We start from the raw sequence: 26,914 nt of genomic DNA on the forward strand, positions 1-26,914 counted from the left end.
AAGTTTCTTTTTCTATGTCACACTCTAACTAATTAACAGCTCCTTTCTATAAAACAGTGAGTTTTGCTCTTTAACAATGCTGCTTTCATTTTCTATTCAAGATATCCTACAGTGATCAGATTATAATCCACACTTGTCCTCAATCTTGTACTCGTAGGGCCCTTATTTTTGTTTCAAAAGTACAAATAGTAGAAATTTCTCCACCCCCACTGCCTCTGCCACTCACGTGGCTTTTTCGCCCTTTCAGGCGTGTGGTGGGTCTGTACCTCTCCCTTCTCTTGTTGTCAGGCTGCCTGTGAGTAGTTCTGGTAATGAGTTTTGAGCACAGTGACCTGTGCCACTTCTAGCCTGAAGGATTTATTACCAAACATGAGACCCATCAGTGCCCTGGTTTTCCTCTGCTATGGCTGCTGCCAGTGTTCCAGATAGTGATCGCCCCATCAGCTGAGGTCACAGTGAGGATGACAATGACAACACTCGTCGTCCAGAGTCACCATTCAACTCAAAGTGGACATAGAGTGTCCTTTGTTGTTTCAAGCCGGTGAGATTTGGGGATTGTTTGTTACTGTATTATATCCTAGCTTGACTCCTCCTTATACCCACTTCTTTGTATCATCAGAAGGGTGGATGTAAAGAAATCCACGCTTAGGCAAGCTCCTGGAACATGACTGCTTCCCAGAGCCACAGGCACTTCATTCCAATCTTTATAACCAGAATGATTAATAATGATAAAATCCAATATGTGGACACAAGAAGCAGACTTTCTCTATTTTCTAATGATAACATTGCAAAGTAGAATGAATGGGTAATTTTTCTGGAAAAACAATGACATAAGAAGTCTAAGGAACATATGATGCTTATATTCCTTTCCCTACATTATAAAACTTGTTTTTTAGAATAAAAAAAAGAAGGCCTTGCAGTAACCTAGCTCTGCACACTCCAATGATAATTTATCAAGCTGATCTCTTCCTAGGTTATCACATGGCAAGTAGGCAATGGGCTCCCAGGTCTCAAAACACTTCATTATAATTAATATAAGAATGCTGTTGATGGGACTTCATTGTACTTCAGAGGATAAAATGTTTCCCTGATCTAGTTTAGCTTCCCCAGAGCAACTAGTTTGGTTTTATGTGGTAAATACAGTGCTCATGGCTCCTTTTCTACATTGTCTGCTAGGAAGGTGATTGTCAGATTTTAGGATCAGAACCAGCAAATACAGAGGACCTTACAATATGTATTTTGAGTACTGAGTTCACTCTTAACTATCAGATAAAAGCTAATATTAAGCTAGACTATTAAGATATAGAGAGTTATTCCTACTTAGTGTGTTCACAGTTGTTAAATTGCAGTGGTAGCTTAAACAGAAGCAGCCTAATAACTAGGTGATATAGAATAGTGGTTAAGTTTATGGGCTCTGGAGCTGGATTAGTTGTATTCACATCCTAGCTTTGCAACTTGGTAGCTGTCTTTGTCCGTTCAGATTGCTATAACAGAATACCATAGACGGGGTGGCTTATAGACAACAGAAATTTATTTCTCACAGTTCTGAGCCTGGGAAGTCCAAGTTCAAGGTACTGGCAGATTCAGTGTCTGATGAAAGCCCGCTTCCTGGTTCATGGATGGCCATCTTCTCACTGTGTCCTCTCATGGTGGAAGGGGTGAGGGAGCTCTCTGAGGTTCTTTTTATAAGGGCACTAATCCCATTCATGAGGATTCTGCCCTCATGACCTAATCACTTCCCAAAGCCCACACCTCCTAACACCGTGACCTTGGGGTTAGATTTCAACATCTGAATTTTGGAGGGACATATTTAGTCTACAGCAGTAGCTATGTGGCAAGTTATTTTACTGTCCTCTGTCTCCTCATCTTTAAAACGGGAATAGTTTCCTCAGTGCTTGTAAGGATTAAAAGTCTTACTTTGGACAATTTCTAAGAACATTCAGTAGTTCTATGGACACTACTAAACACATTTCCTGGCATGTTAATTATTATAATTATTTCTCAAATAATAAATGGCCAATGATTACAGGTCACTCCATATTGGTCAATGAATTCAACATTATCTGAGAGCCTGTAGTATAAGAAACACTGTGCTAGGTCCTATAAATTACAAAGATGCATAAGATCTGGCCCTTGTCTTAGCTCATGGGATATACTAGCCTAAAAGGAGAAAGATACATAAATGGATAATGTCAGCACGTAGGGCAAGGTCAACAAGAAGATGAATTATTTAGTGTTTGCTATCAACGCATACTTTGTTAAAATATCAGTATAGACATTTCACCTTGAAGTCTTCAAGAACATACTCATTTTTTCATCCCTCTAACCAAACTTTTTGGAAAATAGAAAGCATTTAGGGATTGCGGAATACAGTAATTAACTGAAGGTGAGACATTCAAGTGGTATCATCCAGCAGTCACCTTGTAGGAACTACCTCCAAATAAATATGATTACAATTGTAATGAGTGATCTGAGAAAGGGGTTCTATGAGGAAAGTGGAGGTAGGAAGGTAAGAAGGGCTGTCCTGGTCTGGGCATTTGGAGGTTTCCCTGGGAATGTGGCTTTTAAGCTGACTCCTGAAGGATAAACAGCAGTTACTCAAAAGAAGGAGTGTTCCAGACAGAAGTAATAGGGAGTACAAAGCTGCTGAGGCAGGATAGAGCTTGTCAATCGCTTTCAAGTTCCAAGAACTAAAGGAAGGATAGTATAACCAGAGCATAATAAGCAAGTAAGAAAGTGACATAAAGTGGTAATTATCACATACTGAAAGAGGCCTTCACTGACCATCCCCATCTAACACAGCACCCTTCGCCCTGTCCTTCTCTTCCCATTACCCTATTGTAGTTTCTTTATTGCACTTCTCTTAAATTATCTTTATTTACGTATTTATTTTTTATTGCATGTTTTCCCCAACTTAAATGTAAGTTCCCTTAAAGATGGATCTTGGCTGTCTTACTCATCTCCATAACTACAACACTAAGAACAGCACTTGGGTACATCAATGGTGTTCACTAAATGTTGCATGGAAAAAAAAAAATGAATGAATGCATGTGGTAAGAGAAGTAAGCTGGTGGCCATTCACACAGGGCTTTAAACACCATAAGACAGATGTTGGATTTTAAACTAATAGAAAGTAAATGAAGAGTTTTAAGTAGAAGGAGAGGCAATCAGATTTGCACTTAAAAATAATCACTATTTGTTGTGCCAAGGATAGATTTAAGAGACTGATAAACAGATTATATTAATGTGATGGCGGTAGGAGAGGACTGAAAATGATAAATTTGAGAAATAGCAAGAAAGTATAGTTACCTATAACTATAGGGTCTTTGATATGAGGGAGTGAGAAGACTCCTGGGTTTGGGGTTGAACCACTCAAACAGAGTGCAGACCTTTAAAGAGAAGGCAGAGGCAGCTGTGTTTTCTTTGCTGTTTTTTGAGGGGAGTTTGGTAGAGATTCATAGTTTTTTTTTAGTCAGATAGTCAGATTAAGTTTGAGGAGCATGAAACATCCAAAAGGTGCTGTCAAGTAAGATCCTGGCTAGAGAAAGGTCTAGTCAGGAAATAGAGATTTGGGGTTCATGAGGAGAGAAGAGGAATTGAATCCATAGTAATAGATAAAGTCCACTAGTGAGAAGTTTCAGAGTGAGAACAGAAGAGGCGCCAGCCATATCCCAAAGGAAGAAGGGTCCACAAAGTAGAGTGGCGTAGAGTGGAGGGAGGGAAACCTGTAGAACATGAGTCACAGGAGCCATGGGAAGAGCATGATCAAGAGGAAGCAGTCTTCCACAGGGTGGCTTTGGAGTGGCTTCCAGGACAAAGGGCCTCCTGACTGGTGCATCTAATGAGTAAACATTTAGGTTTTATTTTCTCATACCATTGTATTCAAGGAGTAATGCTAAGGAGAGATTGTTGCTTAAAATAGAATCAGGGTTCCAACAGCACAATGGATGATGGGACTGTTGGCAAGGTGGTCCAGAGGAATGAACTAGATTGCAATGTGACTGCCCCAAAGGACAGCAGGCAGTAGGGAGTGGAAAGAAGTGATAATTCTGAATCACACGGGGAGTATGTTGTATGTCATGAGTGTGTTGTGATTGTGCTGGAGTAAGAACTACTGTCTTTATTTTAGAGTTACTAGCCTCAAATTTCCAAACCTGCCAGGCCCTCTGTTTGCTGTACTTGGCAGAGAGGGTGCTGGAGGAGAAAAAGAGTTGAAATTGTTGAAGAGAGTCAGAGGAGAGGATGAGGAAAGGCTTTTAAAGCTCCGTACTCAAGAGCTGTTCACAATGAGCAGAACCCTGAAAAGCACAAATGATGTTTGCCTATGTCTGTTGTCATTGAAAACATTCATTGGATTAATATGGAAATTAAATTTCTGCTTTAATTTCTTTGGTTCATGTCATTATAGATTCAGGTTGTTAAAGAATGCGCACATACTTTATGAGTCATATTCTTCCAGGAATGGTGTAGCTTGAGACAGTGCCTTTGAAAGCTGTATTACATCTTCCAGGACTGTATGTATTTGAGGGCAGCCAGAAATTTCTGGCATAATTACAGAACATATGAGATTTAAATCTATACAAACAGATGGACACTAGCATGGGGTTAAATAAAACAGAGGCATATTTCTCCTTGCTCAATAGAGATCATTCTGATCAGCAACACTCATACATAAGATACAGGAGGCGATGCAGAGGGTTCCTTTGTTGGCATATTTCATTTGTAAGTTGACACCATTGGAAGTGTCAAGAAATGACCTCTTTTTAAAAGAAAATCGATCTAATCTAAGGTATTAACAGAGCATCATTCCAAAAAGTGAATCTCCATATGAATCATCTATGATTCACTCTTCCCCATATTTTAACATTTTATACCTTCATTCATCTGCCCATTCAATCAGCAACTATGTACACATGTGCCAAACACTATTGTGATGGCGAACAAAACAGACATGCCATCTGCCCTTCAAGAGTTCACACTCTAAACAGAATGAGAACAAGAAATAAGCAATTACAATGCAACATGCTCAGGTAAGCACAGATGCCATAGGATTCTGAATCAGACCTGGGCAAATTCTAGCCTGAGACCTGAAGGGCCAACTGGGAAAGGTGAGAGGGAGGTTTTTTCTTACTTTATTTGCTGCTCCCTCCACCATAACTTTCCCCCAAATTTTGAGCCACTTCCCATTTTAAAACATAATCTAACTTTGACTAAGATTTCCACAGGCTGACATTTGACAAAAATAACTTCACTAAATATTAAGGATGATAAGAAAGAAAAAAATATAGAAGATACAAACAGCATAAAAACAGTCAAGTTTCCAAAGTGTAAGGTTTTGATCCTCAAGATAACTTTTGCTGGGTCCACAGAGGTAGTTAGTGCATCTTTTCTTGCATCTAGCCTGGCCCTCTGCTCTCCTGGATCCACATCTTCTTGGGGAAGGGACATTTATTTCTATCAGTGGGGAAGCAAACTTCTAGGTAATTGTCCATTTCCCAGGGAAACCTGGAAAAAAAATACTTCTCATCAATGTCTCTCATTCTTAATTCTAATTCTCGGCAAATGAGAGAATTTTTTTTTCCACACGTCTAAGATATGCAACAAAATGAATTATCTCATGTTCACTCCGCAAAAGGTAATGATTTTACTGATATTGCTTGCATGGTATAACACTTTGTGTAGGACATACACATATACCATAAGAAAGGACACTAAAACTCAAAGTAAACTTTCATCCTTGAGCAATTGACGTATACAGCAATATTTGTTCAATTACAACCTCAAATCACTGCCCCATTAACCTGAAAGCAATATTAAAGCAGTTTCTTAAAGGTTACTGAATTTTTCCCTCCAAAGGTCTTAGATCCGTATGAGTCTGTTTCTAGGAAATAAGGGCCTATCTCTTCCTTTACTCTTCCCTTCCTTTCACCTATTGTTGTGTTTTTTTTTCTTAAAAATAATAATTTTTAAAGTTCTCTGTTCTTTCTGTTCTTTTCCCTTTCTTTCTCTTTTCTCCCTTTCCTTTGAGGTGACAGGAGACAGAAAGACCCTATGGAGCTAAGGAGGTGGTTAGGGTCAAGGACCCTGGCTGGGGCTGGTGAGACCAGAGTCCAGGAGTGAAGAAGATGGTCGGGACTGAGGTAGCCAGTGGGGCCCTCAGGTGTGGTGCCAGAACCAATGAGGCAGCTGGGGCCAACGGGGCTCAGGCTGGGGGTGGCCAGCAGAACTAAGATATTAGTTATATACAGGGAGAATAATCAAATACATGTTGAAGATAATGGGAGCCACTTTTCTCACTGTCAGAAAAAGGGTATATATGGAAAGGGTAAAGGCTAGAATGAACCCTGGGGCATAGAATTGGAACTTCAAATAGCAGTGTGAATTCATGTTTTAAATATAAACAGAGAGATAGAGGATAGATAGATAGATAGATAGATAGATAGATAGATAGATAGATATGTTTTGTATGTATATGTGTGTGTGTGTATATATATATATATTACATAATTTTACAGTCATGCACCGCATAACAATGTTTCAGTCAGCAACGAACCACATATACAATGGTGGTCCCATAAGATTAGTACCATATAGCCTAGGTGTGTAGTAGGCTATACCATCTAGGTTTATGTAAGTACACTCTATGATGTTTGTACAATTATGAAATTGCCTAACCATGCATTTCTTAGAATGCATCCCCATCAGTAAGTGACACATGACTACATATTATTATATAAAAGTATATAATTATATATAATATATAATTATATATTATATATAATTATAAAATTATATTACACGATATATGTCTTATATATATGTCATATAGAGATAGATAGATAGATAGACAGATAGATAAAATTCCTAGCTCTGTCTGCTAAGAGGGCCTAGAAGCAGTGGCACCCAGGAAGCGATGAGCATATCTAGTGTCCAGATCTTGGTTTCTAAAAGCTGTTCTCCACTAAAGAAAGAATTCTTGGACAAAGGGCTCAGTCAAGGACTGGAACAGGAAAAGTACAAGAAGAATCTGGAATACCTTGTGCCTGAAAGTAAAGAAGTATCAAATCATGATGGAGACTTGCCAAAAGCATATATGGGCTAACATCTAGGGGCTCCTACTGACCCAATCTGGATAATGCAAATAGTGATGTTAATGTATTATAACCCATTGAACAAAACCATTATTCATTAGTCAATATGAAATATATAAATAAATAAATGGATAAACAAATGTGGCAGACAGAAACTTTCCAGTAATTACTATATAATGCTAACTAATAAATGTAGATGAAATGATAGAATTAGAAAATCACCATTTGGAAACCACCATTGTACTAATGGATTCAGGCAAGCATCATCAGTGTCTAGAGAGTGCAAGTTTAAAGAGTAACAGGATATTTATGTAGTTTCAAATCATCCCCACACGAAGGCAAACTAGTAACTTTATAGTGGAGAAACCTAGTAGACAACACCTTAACCAACTGATCAACAAGTGCCTCCTGATTTGATACACTGTGAAGAACAAGGCATCACTGTTCCTATTAAAATCCCATGACCTGAGTCTAAAATATGGAAATATCAGATAAACCAAAGCAAGGGACGCTCAAAAAATAATTGGTCTGCATTTATCCAAAATATCAAGGTCACAAAAGATAAGGAAAGACCGAGCAAATGTTCCACATTGAAGACTAAAGAGATATGATGACAAAATGCAACACATAATTCTAGGTTAAATCCTGGACTGGAAGAAAAAAATGTTTTTCTGCTAAAAAGGGCATTATTAGAACAATTGGTGAAATTGGAATGGGGTTTTAGGATTAGATGACAGTATTTTATCAATGTTAATTTCCTGATTTTGTTGGGGGTGCTAGGGTTATGTAGGAGAGTGTCCTTTTTTTTTTAGAAAATACACGTATACATTTAGGAGTACTGGGGCATCATGTGTGCAAATTGCGCTCGAATAGTTCAGGGAGAAAAACATATAGATACAGATATAAACATAGATATATGGATAGACAAATGTGACCAAATGTTTACAACTAGGGAACTTGGAAGTTCTTTTTACTATTCATGCAACATGTCTATAAGGTTAAAATTATTTCAAAATAGTAAACATTTTTAATGAAGAAAATATGGAACTAAAAGGTTAATAGCATTATCTATATTTCAATGTTACTTCATACTTTTCAAGCATTATACTATATTACCTTGAAGGTAAAATTACATTTCATCTTATTTTTTCTTTCACATGTTTGGGCCAGTCCCTCATTTGAAAAACAATTTTGGCAAAAATACACAAGTTTTAATATTCAACTAACATATAAAACTTGCAAAATTAATTTCTGAAAAATTCTTATTAAGTAAAAAAATATTGGAGTCATTTTCCTTTTTTTTTTCAAGCTAATATATAAATGGTATAATTTAGAATCAGACATTGTTTTTTTCTCAATGGGAATAACAATACAAGTCAATTTTCTCCCTCCCTCTCTCTCTTTCTCGGCTAGGTTTCATATGTCAAAGCTATTGACATTTGGATGGCAGTATGCCTCCTTTTTGTGTTTTCAGCACTTCTGGAATATGCAGCTGTAAATTTTGTATCAAGACAACACAAAGAACTTCTGAGATTTCGACGAAAGAGAAAGAATAAGGTAAGCGATTAAATGGGTTGGGTTTGCTGGGATACTGATTTTCACTGGAAAGTGAATTTGTTATATTTGATAAGGGTGTACAGGGAGGAAATGGAGACTGGGGACTAAATGATATGATATTCCTTTTGTTTTGTCGAACTGAAACTTAACTTGTCAAAAATAGCTTCAGGGAGAAAATGGTGACATCTACCTATACTTTACAGACTGTATCTGTTGACATGAGAGCTTTATCAGCTTCCTTCTAATGTACTTCCTGGAACAACACCATTTTTTGCTTCAATTAACAAAATATATCACTTCCCACTTGCAGTGTTTCTGGTGATTTTACTTGACATAAGTCATCAAATAGAAAGATTAAAGTTGTCCTTTTATAGACATGATTATTTTAATTCTTTTCATCAAATATTACCTATTTGTTAATAGTATAATGTTCGTGTAAAACTATGTGGTCTCTTTTTTATGCATACTTTCATATTTTTAAGACATTTCTTCGGAATCCCCATGGGAAACACAATAAGGTGCTATTTTTGCCTTGCTGTCACCTGTTAAATGAAACCAGAAGAAATTTTATTTAGAACATCTTTGGGAGACCACAGGAAGTTGTAGAAGTAATCTCCTGATTGGATTTGGATGTACAGAATGGGTTTGTTCCCCTCTATTTAGACTTGTAATGTCATCTTTCTTTACATGCACACAGTTTTGATCAACCTCCCTTCCTTTTCTGTAAGGGAGAGTTTCTATTGACTGGCATATCTATGAGTTTACATCTTTTGATGTGAATGTGCCAACTGACATTTTAAAAGCAAATGGACTCGTAAGCAATAGAGAAATATCAAAGTTGTATACAACAGCAGAAATTGTGGCCAGAATCCAATATAGTGAATCATTTAAGTCAAAACATACTCAAATCTTAAAAATAATAATCTGGTTCATATAGTGTCCATTTTAAGGATTTTGAAAGGATTTAATTTTTTTAAAGATTCCTTATAGTTTCTGAATTACTGACTGCAATTTATGTATTCATAAAACTTTTTTTTAAAGCACTAAGCCATGATCTCTCAGCGCTGAGCCTACTTACATTAGATGTATTCTAAAGCAGTGACATCATGTCTAATTTACTTCCCAGAATCATCACGTGCTCCAATAAATACCCAATTCACAAGAGCATGGAACGAACATCAGCCTTGCGATACTCTGAGTAATACGTTGAACAAAAAACAATGCTAGAGCTTGAATTTGATCAAATTGTTACAAAAATAAAAGTATATCATTTGTATGTTGAAACATATTTTGATAGGGAGGTAACTTTTCTTTATCTCCTTCCCCACACCACACCCCGGTCTATTGGTTTCCTTATACTTTCCTCTTTCTTTCTTACTCTCCCTCTCTCTCTCTTTCCTCTGCTTCTTTCTCCCTCCTTACTGCCTACTTGCTCCCCCTTTCTCTCATGATACCTGGCACTGCCTGAAACACAAGACACACAAGACACAAAACACAAGACAAAAAGTTCTGTATCACAGGGGTGAAGCTCTTTTCTTTCTTTCCCATTAATGACTGATAAAGACAATTTTTCCTTTTAATATCATTAATCAGAAGTAAGGTAATATTTATTTCCTCCTCTCATTTTGGTTTGCTTTTTCACTTTTATTTTCCATTTCTCTACCTTTCTCCTTCCTATATGATTCAGAATGTATCAACCATGTGTTGCAAACACTAGAAATGAGAAATATTATCTATGTGGTATCCACATAGGGGCTGAGAGCTCGGACATTTCCTACACCCACCACACATCCAACAGTCACAGTATCCAATGGATAACATAGTAGACTACAAGTTTAGATGCTCAATTCTGGTTCTTCCTTTTTATAAAATTACCCTTACCAAAGCAGCTCTTTATTCAGTGTTACCACCTACAAGAGTATCAAGATAAAAATATTTGACACCATTATTCTTTAGCTCACAGAAAGACAGCAAGATTAATTTTTCTAGTGATTTACACTCTAGGAAAATGTAGAAATGCAAAAAATAGTAATATCTTATTGTTTTTTAATCTCTAGTTGAAATATTCAGGGAGTAAATATTGTAATTAAGATTTAGTGCAGGGAAATAGGTTTTGGGGTTTTTTTTAGTTCATTTCATACTTTGGGGGTGGATACCTTGCATATGTGAAAATCTATTAATTGATACATATGTATGTTAAAGTGATATGTGCAATTAAAACCAATTGTGCAATTATATTTAATCATATATGACTTGATTCTCTGGTTTCTCAATCCCTCCTGGTCCACTTTACCTTCCTACAGACAGAAGCTTTTGCATTGGAGAAGTTTTACCGTTTCTCAGACACGGTAAATTCATTTTCTTAACTCTAAGTAGAGGAATGTGGTCATCAGTAAAAAAGCAGACAGCATATTCTGCACCCAGGCAGTGTTTGGTGGGGAAACACAGCCCCTTGCATATTTAAAGCCAAACAACCGCCATCCTCCCCTTCAGCTAAGAAGGATACTCTCTTTCTAACAACTCCATTTGTCTTCCCTCATCAGTAAAAGTATATTTAAATATTATCCTTCATCTTATTAATGAGTTATTTGATCAGTCAAAATGACGTTTAAATATCTTTTAGACAGAAATATCACATATGTCTTCTAATAGTCTCCATAGAAGAAATAATCATATGCTTTGACAAAATTAGTTTCAAAATAAATGGGAAATTTATTTATACAAACACGTTCTCAAAGCAGGTCCTCTTGCCAGAAAATAGAGACCTAAAAATAAGGCAAAATAAAATATTTTGTCTAGCCTATCTATCTTTAGGATTCGTTCTTAAAGTTAAGATATGTTGAGATTCTTTATGGTAAATGAATGATTTTGCCTTTGATAGTGGCATTCTTTAAAATGTTTGGTTAAAAAGAGATCGCAGGAACACCTGTCCAAGTATCATGGCTGAATATTTAGAAAGGTAAGCTACTATAGAGCATGTTGGTGGCTTGACTTGGTGGCCCATAATGTAGCACTCAATGATTGGATTTAAACAGACCAAGGCCAGAATTTAACCTGGGAAATCACATACAAACAGTTCAGTCTACTAAACTAAAACTTCTGGGATAAAGTGTACTTAAAAATACCTCCCCAAATAATTCCACTGCACACCTCAGTTAAGAATAGACACAATGTTAGATGAATAGACAAAAGACATGATGTTAGATAAATATTGAAGTAGCAGATATCTAGACCTAGTATTATTTTAAAGCACTTATAAGTTTTCTTACATTATAATATATGATCACTCAACTATTTTTCTTTTTACTAAAGTTGAATATTTGTTCCCAACATAATTAGCCACTTCTTCATTTGTCATCCCTGAAAAAAAAAATTTCACATAATTCAATTATTTTTACTTGATTATCTTAACTGTAAATTTAAAATTGTTTTAATTGCATTGAATTTGCATAATCACATTTAGTAGCCTCTTTGGGAGAGGAATATATTTAAATTTCCAATAACTAAACAGTTAGTGCTTATAGGAGCTTTAGTATAAAAGATATATATTTAATTAAAAATTGCTTTACAAAACAATGCAAAAAGAACTTTGATGAAAAGTCAAGTTTACCTCACCAAAAGTCAGTACTTATTTTAAAAAAAGAAATGACATGGTAACACAAATTAATTTATTAGAAATTATATACACCCCATTTATTTTTATAATATTCTAATCATCATGCAAATTTGGGGTTGATCATTTTGACTTTTTGAAAACTCTTTTCCTCAACCTAATAACTCTCTGGGCCAACTGAATTCATCATTTTTTAAAAACTATGTATTTTGCTTAGAAACAGTCTGAGCAATCTAAATCTTTAAATCAACATAATCAAAATGAGTCTAAATGTTGACCCAACGTACTTTATTTTCATGAGTACTGGTTTCCTGAGTGTTTCTTAGCACTCTAATCTGGCAGAGTAGGCAAAGTAAATCATTACAGAAAGTTTGTCACAACAAAGAACCTTACATTGATGTAAATATTATTCCTAGGAAAGTTCTAACCTGGTTCAGCATTGGCTTAGGCATTGCATATGATATTTTACACCTTACTTTTTCCTCTTAAGGTGTGAGAGAACCTTTTGTCTGTTGTGAAGGAATACAAGTTTGCTCCTGTATCTAAATTTCCCCACCCCACACTGTCATAGCCTGCTGTGTGCTGATTACCCACCGCACCTTGTCATAGATGCTTATCCCCAGTGCTGCGTGTGTGTAGGTGTGTGCATGATATGAAAGTATTTTGATTAGAAGCTGCTCTTCCCATGTATGATGTCATTACTTTAGTCCTGGAGGGTTTTAAAGACATACCAAAATAGTTTTGAACACATGTTATTTGTTGAGAGATATGGATGATATGGAATTGCTTTAGTGCATTTCATGTAGCTTCTTCTGCATTGCAATGTAATGATGCAATGGTTTGCTGAGAGAATACACATTCACACAGTATATTCCTACTTCTTATTGTATATTAATCAATATTTATATACACAAGTGAAATAAGAATGGGCCATTAATTCTAGATTTGAGAAATAGTGACAAAATTTCACCTTGCTAGGCACGATGGTTATCTCTTTTTTAATAAAAATATCACTGACTGCATTTTGACTATCTGTACAAAACCTTATAATTATTTTATTTGCTTATATATTTATATACTGTCTTAAAAAAAAAACACCTCAGTATAACTTCTAAGAATACCAAATAATTTATTTTTCTGCCCTGTACATTTTGTCAGCTTTATAGTCTTAGGACAAATACAAACATACATGCATACTATTTTGGCTGAAGGGATGAGATTCCACAGTTGAAAGCAATCTGGCACCCATATACACTAAATTATTTAATAAAGTTTTCATTCCAGGTCAGTTTATACTATAATCTAGAATATAAGGTATTCTTTCAATGCATAAATTTCTTTGATACATACTTGAGGAAAAGTAATTTTCCAATGATTTCAAACTAAATTCTTTTTGAATAACCGGTATACAGGAGTTAGAAATTTCATCCTTTCAAATAAAACAAAAATTGTAAAAATTTAATTATTCCTTGCAAACAAAAAATTAGAGTTTATATTAACCACAGCTATTTCTTAGAGCTATATCCCCAATGAAATATTTGTTTAAGGAAATAATATTCAATAGAGTAATTTAATCTCTACTTAATCTAATGTCACATGCATTATAGTGACTTCCATTTCCAAGTTAACTAAAATTGATATACTGCTTTTTATATATGCTGTCTATTGTAATATATTATCTTATGTCACTCCATAATTATGAGTTGGCACTGAAAGAATCTAGCACATTATGCTATAAATAGATATGTAGATATTTTTCAAAATTATTTCATTGATTTCTCATCAATGATCTAAGATATATGTATAACATTTTCATAATATTTCAGCTAAAACATTCATCTTTTTAAGCCTACATTTTACCATTCAATAATCTCCAAGCTATTTCTGAATCTAAATTCAATATGCCAAGCATAAACCTGGCTAATTTATAACTAATTCATGTCACCTCTAATAAATGCAAGGTTCTTCTGGGAGCTAGATTTCAAAGAATTTTATGTTGACATTGACTTGCAGCTATAAAATATTTTTGACCTCATCTATAATTGCATTCTTTTTAAGCCTTCCATTTTTAAATGGTATAGAAATGTATACAGATGTATTAAACCGAATATTTTATTTTAGGCTGATATTTATTTTAGAAAAACAATTTTTTAATTCATTTACATGTTTCATCTTACCTCAGAATTTTGCAAGTGAAGGTGATTTTTCCCAACAAAAATAAGCCATTCTTATGATTATTAGTAATTTTTTTCCGAAATCCACACACTTGGAAATCATGTAAATGGAAATTAATAGCAGTTCACTTTTCCTTTCTCTGTCATTTTCCTATTCGGCAATTAAAAGTTACAGAAAATTATTTAAACAGAAAGACCTTTGAGATAATTTACTTAACATCTTGATTGAATAAAGAACACCCCAGAGGAACCTACTAAGGGAGAAACATTAGGATGAAAATAACATATTTAATGCTGTTATATCTCACAGCAATTCACATAATTAATCATCACTCATGCTGTCTTAGATGCTTAATGTTTCATTACCACTCACTAGCAATCTTCATGCCTTCGCCATACCCACACCCAAATAAGAATTTTTGGGGGGAGGATCATTTTTAAGGACAGGAAATTAAATCTTATCTCATATGTATGTTAATATGTTATGTGTGATGATAGAAAAGAAGCAGTTCAACTGAATGACTATATCTATCTTTGGATTTTCTATCTCTAATTTTTCTAGTTATAGCATGCATGTTACATGAGTCAGTCTTTGGCATAATTCTCTAAATAAAATGAAAAAGCACTTAGAATGTTTCACAATATGGTATTGATGCTTAATTACTGAAACATTTTTCTCATTTCCAAATTAGTGAAAACAGGTCCTCCTATAGGAAGAATTGTATACTAACTAAATGGGTTTTTTTACATTCTTCATTGCCTATCCTAACTTGCTTGAAGCATATTAAGAGGATTTACTTGTGGGTAAATTAAGCTATTTCTTTGATTTTACTTTTTTAATCAGCCGTATTCTTTAGCTCATTTTTAGTTAATTCTATTTAACCTGTATTATTGCCTATGTTTTGAGTTGTTAAGTGCCTTAATTTTATGAACATTAAATATTTGCTAACACATAGTGTCTGAGTCAAAAGTTTTAAATGTTTGTCTAAACACATTGCTTTTTTAGCCGTTAGTCCATTAGAAACTCCAGCTGAAGATGTCTCCAGAAAATTGAATTATCTCGAAGAAATATTTGATTGCTAACTGGAATAAAGAATATCACTGCTCAACTAAACCTGCATAAACACAGGATAATTTTATGACTGAGTTTTAAAAAGCAGAGAAATTGTTTTAGTCATAAAATAATTTAATGCACCTTCTAATATAGTAATCTAATATTAATGGTGAGCTATTAGAAAAACTTCATCCATACTTAAAATTATTAAATGTAGCCCTTCAAAGAAATCCCAATAGACCAATCATTTAAAAAAAATCACATGACCTTTTTGAGTCTCGGGGTCCTTGCTCTCTCTCTTCCTCTAACTACCTGGGGTGCAGATTGGAGTCTGGTCCAATAGCACTGAGATCTTGTTTCTGAAAAAGTGAGAAGACTCCACGTGCCTCATCTCATGCTGTTTCATGGACCATATCTACAACACTAAACACTCTTTGATTGAAGAAATTAGATTTGCAAAGAATCCCAGCAGTCATATAGCAAAATCTCTCTATTGTAACAATAAGACAGTGAGGCCTAGAGTAGTGAAGTGATCCTTTTCCTTTTACACTGTTGGTTAATTTTTAGTGAAAAGTACACAAGTACAAGGCCACCGGAGGAGTAAGCAACCAGGTAGGTCTATTTTACATAGCACCTTAGTGCTAGTTTAGTTTCTGTGGATTTAAAATATCTAATAGTAAAATGATACAAGTTGTTATTAGCATTTTTCTTTCATATTGTGTACTTTGCAATTTCCATAATACAATTATAACAAACAAAATATTGGTGGTACAAGAGCAACAATCTGAGTACCTTATCAGGTGTTTTATATATTTTCCGTCACCTTAAAAAAACCTGCTAGATAGTGCTATAATCTTCTTTTCCTGGAATAAGAAACCAAGAATCAGACAGTTACGTAATTAAGACTATCCACACTCCTGGCAATAAATGATGAAGCCATGGAATTGCTTAACTGTAATAAAACGTTTATGTTTTGAATGTCAATCTTGAGTCAGATTTTAAATTTGGACTATCTAACATATTTGTGACTATGTAAAATATTTGAAAACTATTTCCTGTAGCACACACATATTTTTTATAATGCAAATATCCAATTTATTTTCATTTTTTAGAACATAAGTGTTCCTCAACACCTTGTTTTCTATTACCATTGCCAGGAAATAAATATTTGAACAAGACATTTTAATGAGGGAAACGTTTATATTAAAATTAAAAGTTTATATTTCTTCAACTCCAAAACTAATAGGAAAGCCATTGGTGATATATTTGTTAGTGAAATTATATTCCATTTGAAAACAATAATGCACTAAATCACACTATATAACAAAATTATTTGAAGTCTATTTCCTAAGATATGCCTAGATCCTGTAATAAATTTAAAAATGGATAAAAATACAGGTCATATAGATAGATATAGCCTTACCTAGAAACAGCCTTACTTAAAAACAGGAATTAGTTAAAAATAAAATAATAGTTCAATACTAACACAAAAGTCAGCCAGCTCCGACGGTCTGCTGGTGAAGATTCAGCACTCTCACTGCCATGGCTCTGGTTCGTTACCAGTCAGGGAACCACACCACCCTTCTGTCGCATGTCATACTGTGGCAGCTCAGCTGCGTGTTACTGTGATGCTGAAAGCTATGCCACAGGTTTTTAAAATACCAGCAGGGTCACCCATAGTGGACATGTTTCAGCAGAGCTTCCAGACGAAGATAGACTAGGAAGAAGGACCTGGACACCCACTTACAAAAAAATTGGCCTTGAAACCCCTATGAATAGCGGAGGAGCATTGTCTGATACAGCACCAGAAGGTGAAAGGATGGCACAAAAAGACCAGGCAGGGTTCCGCTCTGCTGTCCACAGGGTCACTGAGAGTCGGAATCGACTCCACATCTCTAACGACAAAAAACACGAGTTATTACGGAGTATGTTTTCATAAACTGCCACTTAAAATGTAAATTAGAAAGTGTTAGAGGAATTCAAAAAATGTTCCATCACTATGAGTTTAAGCAGACTAGGAGAGCTGCGTTGTGCTTCTTGGAAACTTGTTTCTACAGCTTGACTGCATTATAATCTCCTAGAGAGCTTGTTGGAAAGGCAGATTACTGCGACAACCTAAATGCTAATGAGCACCAATCTCTGCAACTGAGATCCAGAAAACTGGATCTCAGCAATCCCTCCCAGTGATTCCGAGGTGGGTGTTACGTGGACCACAGTATGAGAAACACTGCCCTCGCCTAGACTATCATCACTGCATGCGCATAGAATGATGGTCATTTTACACGTTGTTGCTAGCTTTTATGATGGACCGAGGCTATGTGAAGATGATTAAGTTTAAATTGTTCACATGTGTCATTTTCTATTAAAACCAATATCCAAATGTGAAGTAGCTTTTGTTCAGTACAGCACCATAGCTTTGATTCCAGGATTGAGGAGGCAATCATACTTACAAGACAGAAGTAAGCTTTAATCTCATATGTCATTTACTTAACTTTATAGAAGGATAAAAGGCAGGAGAGCAGATAAAGTATCTTCATCTAATTGGGAGGCCTCGCAGCTACTCAAGCACAGGACTTTTTGTCAGCTTGCTCACAGAGGGCATGAATGTCTTTCTAGTTTAAAGAAAAATATATAGCATCATAAGCAGCAATGATCCCTTCAGCTAAAAAATGCAAATGCAATTGTGGACCCAGAACCATCATATCAGGTAACACAAAAGAAAAACCTGTGAGGTGGGAAAGACAGAGTTGTGTCACAACATTGCCCTCCACCCCCCACATTTTCACCACTAGAAACCAGACACCTTTGTAAAGGCATTCCTCCTTACTATCACTCAAACCCACATGGTCTACACACTCTTCCAGTGAACTAGCCAGCTCTTCACGTCCTTGTCATTCTATCTTTAACAATAATTTTTTTTTGTTTTTTTGGTTTGTTTGTGAGGAACATTAGCCCTGAGCTAACATCCGTTGCCAATCCTCTGCTTTTTGCTGAGGAAGATTGGCCCTGGGCTAACACCCATGCCCATCTTCCTCTACTTTACATGGGGCGCTGCCACAGCATGGCCTGATGAGCAGTGCGTTGGTCCGTGCCCAGGATCCAAACCAGTGAACCCCGAGCCGCCAAAGCAGAGTGTGCAAACCAACCGCTATGCCACCAGGCCGGCCCCCAACAATAGATGCTTTTAATTGCTCATTCCAATTTCTATTTTAAACCACTGATCTGTGGATGGATGGGATATGATATGCCCTTATTATGCTGTGCTCTTAGGCCATTTTATACACTGGCAATCTTTACATGTGTTCCTTTCTCCAGTGAGATCTAGTCCAGGGGCCTAAACTGATATAAAAATGACTTGTTCCAAGCCATTAATAGAATTTTCAGCTGTGGCTTCTGTTACTTTGTAAACAAAGCCCAAGATGGGCTAGCTGTCTATTTCTGCCAAAATCCATTCAATCCTTCAGAAGCCAGGGCCAAAGACCCTAAGTATTCCATCTGCCAACTGTGTGTTAGCATTTGTCCTTGGGAGAGGAAATTACCCAAAGGCAATTTTCAAGCAATTTTGTCTCTTGTTAATATCCAGGACAAGTTCTCACCATATCAATGGCTTCATTGGGCCACAGAGGAATATGTCATAGTTTTGTCCATTGCTGCATGGCCTGGACACCACCATGGCTACATCCATGACCTGTCCAAGACATCTGCCTTGGCACTCTAGTCCCCTTCTGAGCCAACAACTAAGCAGGGATTACATGACCTAATTTAATTCTACCTTGGAATTTCTAGAAGAAATTGCATCTCTTACTCTGGGGTGTTCTTAATTGTCCATTTAACAAGGGCCCATTTGCCTGACCAAAAAGCAAGGCTAGGGCCCAGGAATCTTTGAATATCCAGATATTGCTGTGAGAGCAAGAACTGATTCTTTTGCAAGTGCCACATATACTGATTCTCAAGTCAGCCCATTGGGTAGACTTACCTTGCTTTCTTCAACTGCAGTTGCTCATTCTACTGCAGGTATGAGAGTTTCCATTAGTGAACCAGGTGACCTGTTTTGCCTCAGTGGGATGAGAATTATGACATTCATACCACTCTGGGTATCTCAACCAGAGATTCCATCACTGGTCTGTTGTCAGATAGGCTACGTTTTCATGGATATGAGGTACTTCGCCCAAGTTACTCTCCTTAGCTTGTTCCTGAGTATATCATTTTTATTTTATTAGAGAATTTAGATTGGAATGGCTTTTTGACATTACCCATGACGTGGTAGACATCCTAGGCCTAAATATAGTCAGATGCCCTTCAGATTCCTTCAGTGTGAGGGCCTGTTTCTACCATAGCACAAAATAATACCAGCAGCTGTCATTCACATAGATTATAGCTGCTCACAGCATCACAGAGTTTTCTAATATAGAATCCTAGCAGCCACCTTGGGTGCTACTGTTGAGCTTTATCCAGAAACTCCAGTCTACATGTGTTTTAGTAGCTGATACCTACAGTCCATGAATTTTAAGGTGTCAGAGAGACAGCTTGGGCTATTACCTATCTCCAATCTCTCATAGTTTATCTTTGTTCCCCTTTCAAATTCAGTCTGTCTTCCAGTCACTTTATACAGTGTGGCCAACAGAAATCCAAAATGTATCTGCTGGATTTCAAACAGTGCTACAAACTATTTTTCTCAGAGTAGGATCCAGAAGAGATAGAAGTTTGTCATTTATTGTTTGGGAATTGTCTCTAGTGGTTTGCCCAGGTTATTTCCAGAAACTAGACTGATGGGGCTGGGCTCTGAATTTTAGCTGGATTAGTTAGCCACTTCTACCTAGTCACATATGCCACTGCAGTTTCCAAACTCTCCCTTGACTTTCTCCTCGGAGAGGGAAACTATCATGCATCATTAACCAACTTAATTTTTGACAGTGATCTGGACCAAACTGTTTCCAACCAGGTGGGACAATATGCTGGAGAATTCAGGTTTCCTTAACTGGGTCTACACCACACAGTGTTTGACTTTTGTTTTTAGGTTGGGATTAGAAGGAAAGTTTAACTCTATCCAAGTATACCAGCCTCCTTTGTCCTTCTGAAAGTCCTGAACAGTTCCCACCATGTCCATCATGGTGGAGGCTGTTGGGGGACTTCTTTAGTGAAGCCAAGTGTTCAGCAGTCAGCCTGCAGAACCCATTTAGTTTTATCACAGGCCAGACAGAGCTATTCTAGAGAAAATTAATAAGGGACTAGCACCCCTGCTTCCACCATTTCCTTAATTGGAGCTGAGAGTTTCTTTTATCTTCCTGAAATCTTGTACTGTTTAAAGATTTTATTTATTTATTTTTTCCCCCCAAAGCCCCAGTAGATAGTTGTATGTCATAGCTGCACATCCCTCTAGTTGCTGTATGTGGGACTTGGCCTCAGGACGGACGGAGAAGCGGTGCCTCGGTGCGCGCCCGGGATCCGAACCCAGGCCACCAGCATCGGAGCGCTCACACTTAACCACCAAGCTACGGGGCCAGCCCGAAATCTTGTACTGTTTAATAGTTACTACAGAGGAAGGTTTAGTCAATTCTAAGGGCCCCCATTTTATAGTACATCCAACTGCAACTAGGCTAAGGAACAACTGCCCAAGATTAGGCTCAAGCCAGAAATGGCAATATCCTTCATTCTGGCGTCACCTCTTTTCCAAGTATACATTTAGCCAAAGGTGATGCCACCTACTGGATATATTTTAGTCCCTTATTTTCCTATCTGCAGTTTTCACTATGACCATGATACCTACTACCACAGCATTACTATGGCTCCTTCTCTATCCTGCCAGCTTCTCTTTTGCTCTTAACATTTCATTCTTGTTCCTCAGCAGTATTACCATACATTGTGCACTGGCATCCAGTAATCCTAAAAAGCTGTGTTCACCACCCCCAACCATTCAACTTTAACCATAGCATGGCTTTGGAACCCCATTCAGAATTGGGCAAAGAGATCCTGGCCTTCAAGTTGGTCTTCTTTGTTTCAACTGCCTTAACGGATGGAGTAAATTCAGCAACCGGTATCAGTGTCTTTTGTTTCCATTCCCCATTGGTATCACTGGATTTAACTTCTGAGATGAAAGCAGCAGATTTAACAGGGTTCCTCAAGGGAAGCAGCTGCCGGAACTGGAACAGATTTCCTTACTCCCAGCTGGTGATAATGTGCCAGGAAGTTTTTCATAGGAATCCTGTCAATTTTCCTTCTGTATCTTAAAAGCCACCTAAAGAGAGTTTATAGATTTACCTCTGGCCATGAGCTTTCTTCTGAATAGCCCAGATATTTCTCCCATCAGTGAAACCCAGCATGGCAGCTACGAGAGCAAATGTAGCCATGAATCATATATACCCTCCTGCCTTCCCAAAGGAGAGCCACATGGAGAACTCACGCCTGAAGGACTCCCCTAATCACACGTCTACCAGAGTTTAGGTCAGAGGATATGGTTTGGTTAGGCTGCTTTTTAATTATCATATGGCAGCCCAGCTTTGCTATTTCCCTTCACGTAGCTACTTCTTCTAAAGGGCCGCTCCATTTCACAGCCGTGAGACAACCAGGCAGCTTCCCTTCTCAGCATAGATTCACACCACCCCAGGCTTCACCCGCTCCAAAAGGGTCATTGATTACACACCTGCCAGTAATTCCTGAGCAGCAATGCTGCAGCAAGTTAGGAGTTGGCATTCACACCAAACATTGCTTTTCATGCTGCAGCAGGAAAAAAAATTATCAGCTCCTGTCAATTAACCTAAAGATCCTGGAAAGCACGGATTGTCCACATATCTGCTGGTACTTTTCAGGAAAAAGACCCAGTTCCTTTATATTACAACTGCTTTATCCAATACGATAGCTACAAGCCACGTGTGGCTATTGAGCGCTAGACATATAGTCTGAATTGAGGTGTGTTAAAATATACACTGATTTCGAGGACTTAGTATGAAACACAGAATGTAAAATATCTCCTTAATTTTTACTTTGAGTAAATTTAGAACATATCGAGTTAAAAAACTAAAATTAATTTTGCCTGTTTCTTTTAACTTGCTGAAATGTAGCTAATGTAAAATCTAAATTTAAAGTAATACACATGGCTTTCATTTGTGGCTCTCATTATATTTCTTTTGGACAGGGCTGCACAGTAGTCACTAGTTTCCAGTGTCATTGGCCTGGGGTTGTGGAGAAGTGACTCAAGATTAAGTACAATGTCCTTCCAAGTCCCAGCTGGACTTTGTTTTCATCTTGAGCACAGGCCATGAAGCTGCTTGCTTTACTTGCTCTCATTTCTACTTCCGCCAAGTGGTTTTAGTTCTCGTGGATAATCAATTAACAGGAGACAAGGAATTAATTGAATCTTGACATCTTTCCCCTCAGTTTTATCTCACTATTCACTCATCTGCCAATTCAACAAAGGATGAGTCTGTGTCATCCACATTCCAACAGTAAAGTTTATCCCCAGTTATTTTCCACAGAGCTTTTGCTATCTCATAGCCAGGGCAGGTATCACGTTCTCATCAGAACTCCCTCCCAGAACCCTTGGCAGTATTGAGTCTGAAATGATCCAAAAGCCAGGTCAGCTTGTCACCACCGCTGAGATTTTGGGTTCAAATTGTCAATCAGACCCTCCAGACACAATAGGCTTTAACTAATATAACATTTACTCAGTCCTCCAGGAGCATGTGAGGCAGGCGACACATTGGAGACAGCATCTTCATCTCATCAGGGGGCCCGGCAGTGAGAGTACAGCTTCTTTTGCCCCTCTCCCACGTGGGCATGTCGATACAGCTGCCACAAACAAAAGTCCAAGCATATATGATCACCTCAACACAGAGAAGCCACAGCCTTCTTTTCCCACAGACTTGTAGACCATCCGGTCACGGTCACGGTCACGTAGGCCATAGGCCTCAGGCTACTGCACAGCACTGCAGGCGCTGGCCTTCACTGTAAATGAAGCAAACTCCACATTCCCCATTTAGCTTAACTCTATTGTTTTCAAGGAAATGATGCTGGAGGGATCAGAAGTCAGTCTCAGCAGTCCTGAAACAGCCCAGGCCTGATGTTAACCCTTTACTCACAGTCAGTTATGTGGAAAGATACAGTTGAGAAAAATACAGTTGTTCACTAAATATGTTAAATCTTAAAAGGATTGTCTCTATTTTGAGATGAGCAGCTGGGGTCTCCAACGGTTTGAAAATAATAAGTTCTCCAGAACAAATGGTTATAAATGTAGTCAATGAAGGAAGATGATTAAAAGGTACAAACTTCCAGTTATAAGATAAACAAGTACTACGGATGTAAAGTACAACATGATGACTATTGCTAACATGGCTGTATGGTATATAGGAAAGTTGTTAAGAGACTAAATCCTAAGGGCTCTCATCACAAGGAGAAATTTTTTTCTTTTCTTTTTACTGTATCTATATTAGATGATGGACGTTAACTAAACCTATTGTGGCAATCATTTCACAATATATGTTAAGTCAAACCATCATGCTGTACACCGTAAACTTATTCAGTGATGTATGTCCATTATTTCTCAATAAAACTGCAAAAAACAATGTAGTCAATGCGTTCTACTTTACTAAACACAGCAGCTAGAATCCCAAAATCTTAGCATTTTTGTAATCAGTCTCTCAGTTGGTTCAACTAATAGGTCAACACCTCATTGTAAACGCTCATTGGGGAGTTATCTTTTGTCCTATTTTGAGATGGATTTTTTGAATACATGGGCTAATGTAATTACTACTTTATACTTCAGCCTTCAGCTGGCTTGCACACAAAAATTGTCCAAATTACCCAAGTGACCTATGTTTTCCTTCTGGAATGCAAATACCAGCATGATTTACTAAATTATAAGGATGCTATTTCAGCACTTACATAAGAACAGTTTAATTCATAGTATATCCACTTTTTTTCAAAATATAGAAATTTCAAAGCAAACAATAATTTAACCTTAAAATTTCCATGGAAGCTAAAAAAGTCAATATAAATTAACATTTTTAGTAAGGACTACTGAATAATCAATTTCCGATTTTTGCAAGATTACAACAGTAGTTACACGTAATTTGGATCATCAGCTTTTATTTCAGACTTGTTTCCTCAAAATTCAATTGCTTATATACCTTACAGTTGAGATATTTTCCAATAATTATATGTTTTTGTTTTTCAGGTGGAATTGCCTTACTTCATAATTCCCACCAAAACTATTTTATACATTATTACATCAACTTTGATCATCTTCTCATTTTTAGAATCCATTTTAATTTCTATTTTTCACCTTCATATTTTGTAATACACTGTTCATTGAGCCTCTACTTTCACAGACGAAAAATAATTTTTCAAGAGTTTGAGTCAATTAGTTACTTTACCTATGTTACTATTAAAAATTACTTTCTTAAAAGGAGAGCTATAATAACTTCATAAAATGTCATCTTTTAAACTTTCAATTTTAGTAGCAAAAAAATCCAATTAATTGGCAGCAGTATACTGTTACATTCTAAATAAATGCATTAAATTAAATTATTCATGAGTGAATTTCATTATAAATTATTAAATACATGTACCATATTTTCCTATCATGAATACATTTCATTTATCATATGTTTATTAAATAATTTTTACTTTAAATATTGGTTTTCTTTTCATGTACATACATGGAGGATTCTCTTCAATTTGCAACATTTAAGAGAAAAGTAACAATACTTTTTAGAACATAAGTTATAATTTTCTTTAACATGAAATAAACCTCTGCCAAATTACATTCATAGTTTAAACTAAATCAATGTACCTGAAAAGTAATTGTATATAAACTAGAATATGTGACTATCTTACAGTCCTCCAAATGGAAACATAGACGTAGCATTAAGTGAGGGTAGCAAAAACCAAGCAGTGTTGTTGAGCTAGACTGTATTTTCCAATGAAGTAATGTAAAATTGTAGGAAACAAGCATTAAAAAGTTTGCCTCCAAACAGAAGAAAAATTCCATCAACAATCCTGATATTTTCCCCTTTGACATCATATATTTACCCACTTAGACACATAATGTAAAAAAATCTAGGACATGAACATATATAACATATCCCAATAATTTTTTTCTTGATCAATTTATTTAGATATTTTAGGGCCTGCCCCGTGGCTTAGCGGTTAAGTGCACGCACTCCGCTGCTGGCGGCCCGGGGTTCGGATCCCCGGCGCGCACCGATGCACCGCTTCTCCGGCCATGCTGAGGCCACGTCCCACATACAGCAGCTAGAAGGATGTGCATCTATGACATAACAACAATCTACTGGGGCTTTGGGGGGAAAAAATAAATAAATAAAATTATTTAGATATTTTAGCAATATGTAGACAATACCAGAATGTTTAGTTTTTCCATTAAAACATATCATTTGAGAGTTTCATATTTCTTAATGGACATATCTATATGATGCAGCATAAATCAATAAAACTTGAACAGGAAAAAAAGCAACTCATCTTTACATGCTTCAGTTATCTTTTCATTATAATAATGTTAACATTTATCATGATAAAGCTTGTTATGATTCTGAAATGCCTGTTATATATGCTCTATTCCATGACTAAAGTGTTTTCCTATGTTTTTCTTATGACAGGATGATGAGGTAAGGGAAAATCGATTCAGCTTTACAGCCTATGGAATGGGACCATGTCTGCAAGCAAAGGACGGTGTGACCCCAAAGGGCCCAAACCATCGTGTCCAGGTAATGCGGAAAAGTCCTGACGAAATGAAAAAAGTCTTCATCGACCGGGCCAAGAAGATTGACACCATCTCCCGAGCCTGCTTCCCATTAGCCTTTTTGATTTTTAATATTTTTTACTGGGTTATCTATAAAATTCTTAGGCATGAGGATATTCATCAGCAACAAGATTAAGTCTCTGGGGACATGCAAGTGCAAATGGTCAACTCAAAAGAAAGTTCCTTTGCCACGGATGTGTATGTGTGTGTATGTACGTGTGGGTGGTGTACCAATGATGACCATTGTATTAAAATGGCACATGGAAAGGTATTATTATGATTTGCTATGCAAAGTCATGAGGCAGATTAAGATTCTTTTAATGGAGAGAAAATATATATGTTATGGGGATTCTATTTCATATTAATTTAAAATTATCTGTTCTCTCACAGTAAATCATATAAGTGGAAGTATTACTGCCAATGTGTTCGTATTTTACATACCACATAATAGTACATGTGAAAACTACTTTGGAATTCCTTGATTTTTAATTCAATGATATTAAATCTTACAAAAGTAAAATTTGCACAATAAGCTTTATAAAAGGAAAAAGGGGAAATGTTGAAGAGAAAAAAATTAGTAGTTTGGGGCTTTAAAATATTTTCTTATACTGTAGTTACAAAATAAAAAATAATCAATTAATTCAGTGAAACTCATTCAACAGTAATAGAGGA

General features: G+C 36.5%; 1 protein-coding gene across 2 annotated transcripts in view; it reads left to right on the forward strand.

Annotated features, from left to right (window-relative positions):
• GLRA3 (glycine receptor alpha 3) overlaps positions 1 to 26,378 on the forward strand; it is a 177,604-nt gene extending 151,226 nt beyond the window's left edge. Inside the window, exons 8-10 of one of the 2 annotated variants that reach the window (XM_004433505.3) lie at positions 8,505 to 8,648; positions 10,952 to 10,996; positions 26,100 to 26,378. In XM_004433505.3, the coding sequence (XP_004433562.2) occupies positions 8,505 to 8,648; positions 10,952 to 10,996; positions 26,100 to 26,378 (468 nt within the window). The remainder of the gene's footprint in view (positions 1 to 8,504; positions 8,649 to 10,951; positions 10,997 to 26,099) is intronic. The other variant, XM_014789869.2, reaches the window with a different exon arrangement.
• The last annotated feature ends 536 nt before the right edge of the window (positions 26,379 to 26,914 follow it).

The sequence above is a fragment of the Ceratotherium simum genome, chromosome 12 (genome assembly GCF_057802395.1).
Source record: "Ceratotherium simum simum isolate JZ-2026a chromosome 12, ASM5780239v1, whole genome shotgun sequence".
Classification (NCBI taxonomy): Eukaryota; Metazoa; Chordata; class Mammalia; order Perissodactyla; family Rhinocerotidae; genus Ceratotherium; species Ceratotherium simum.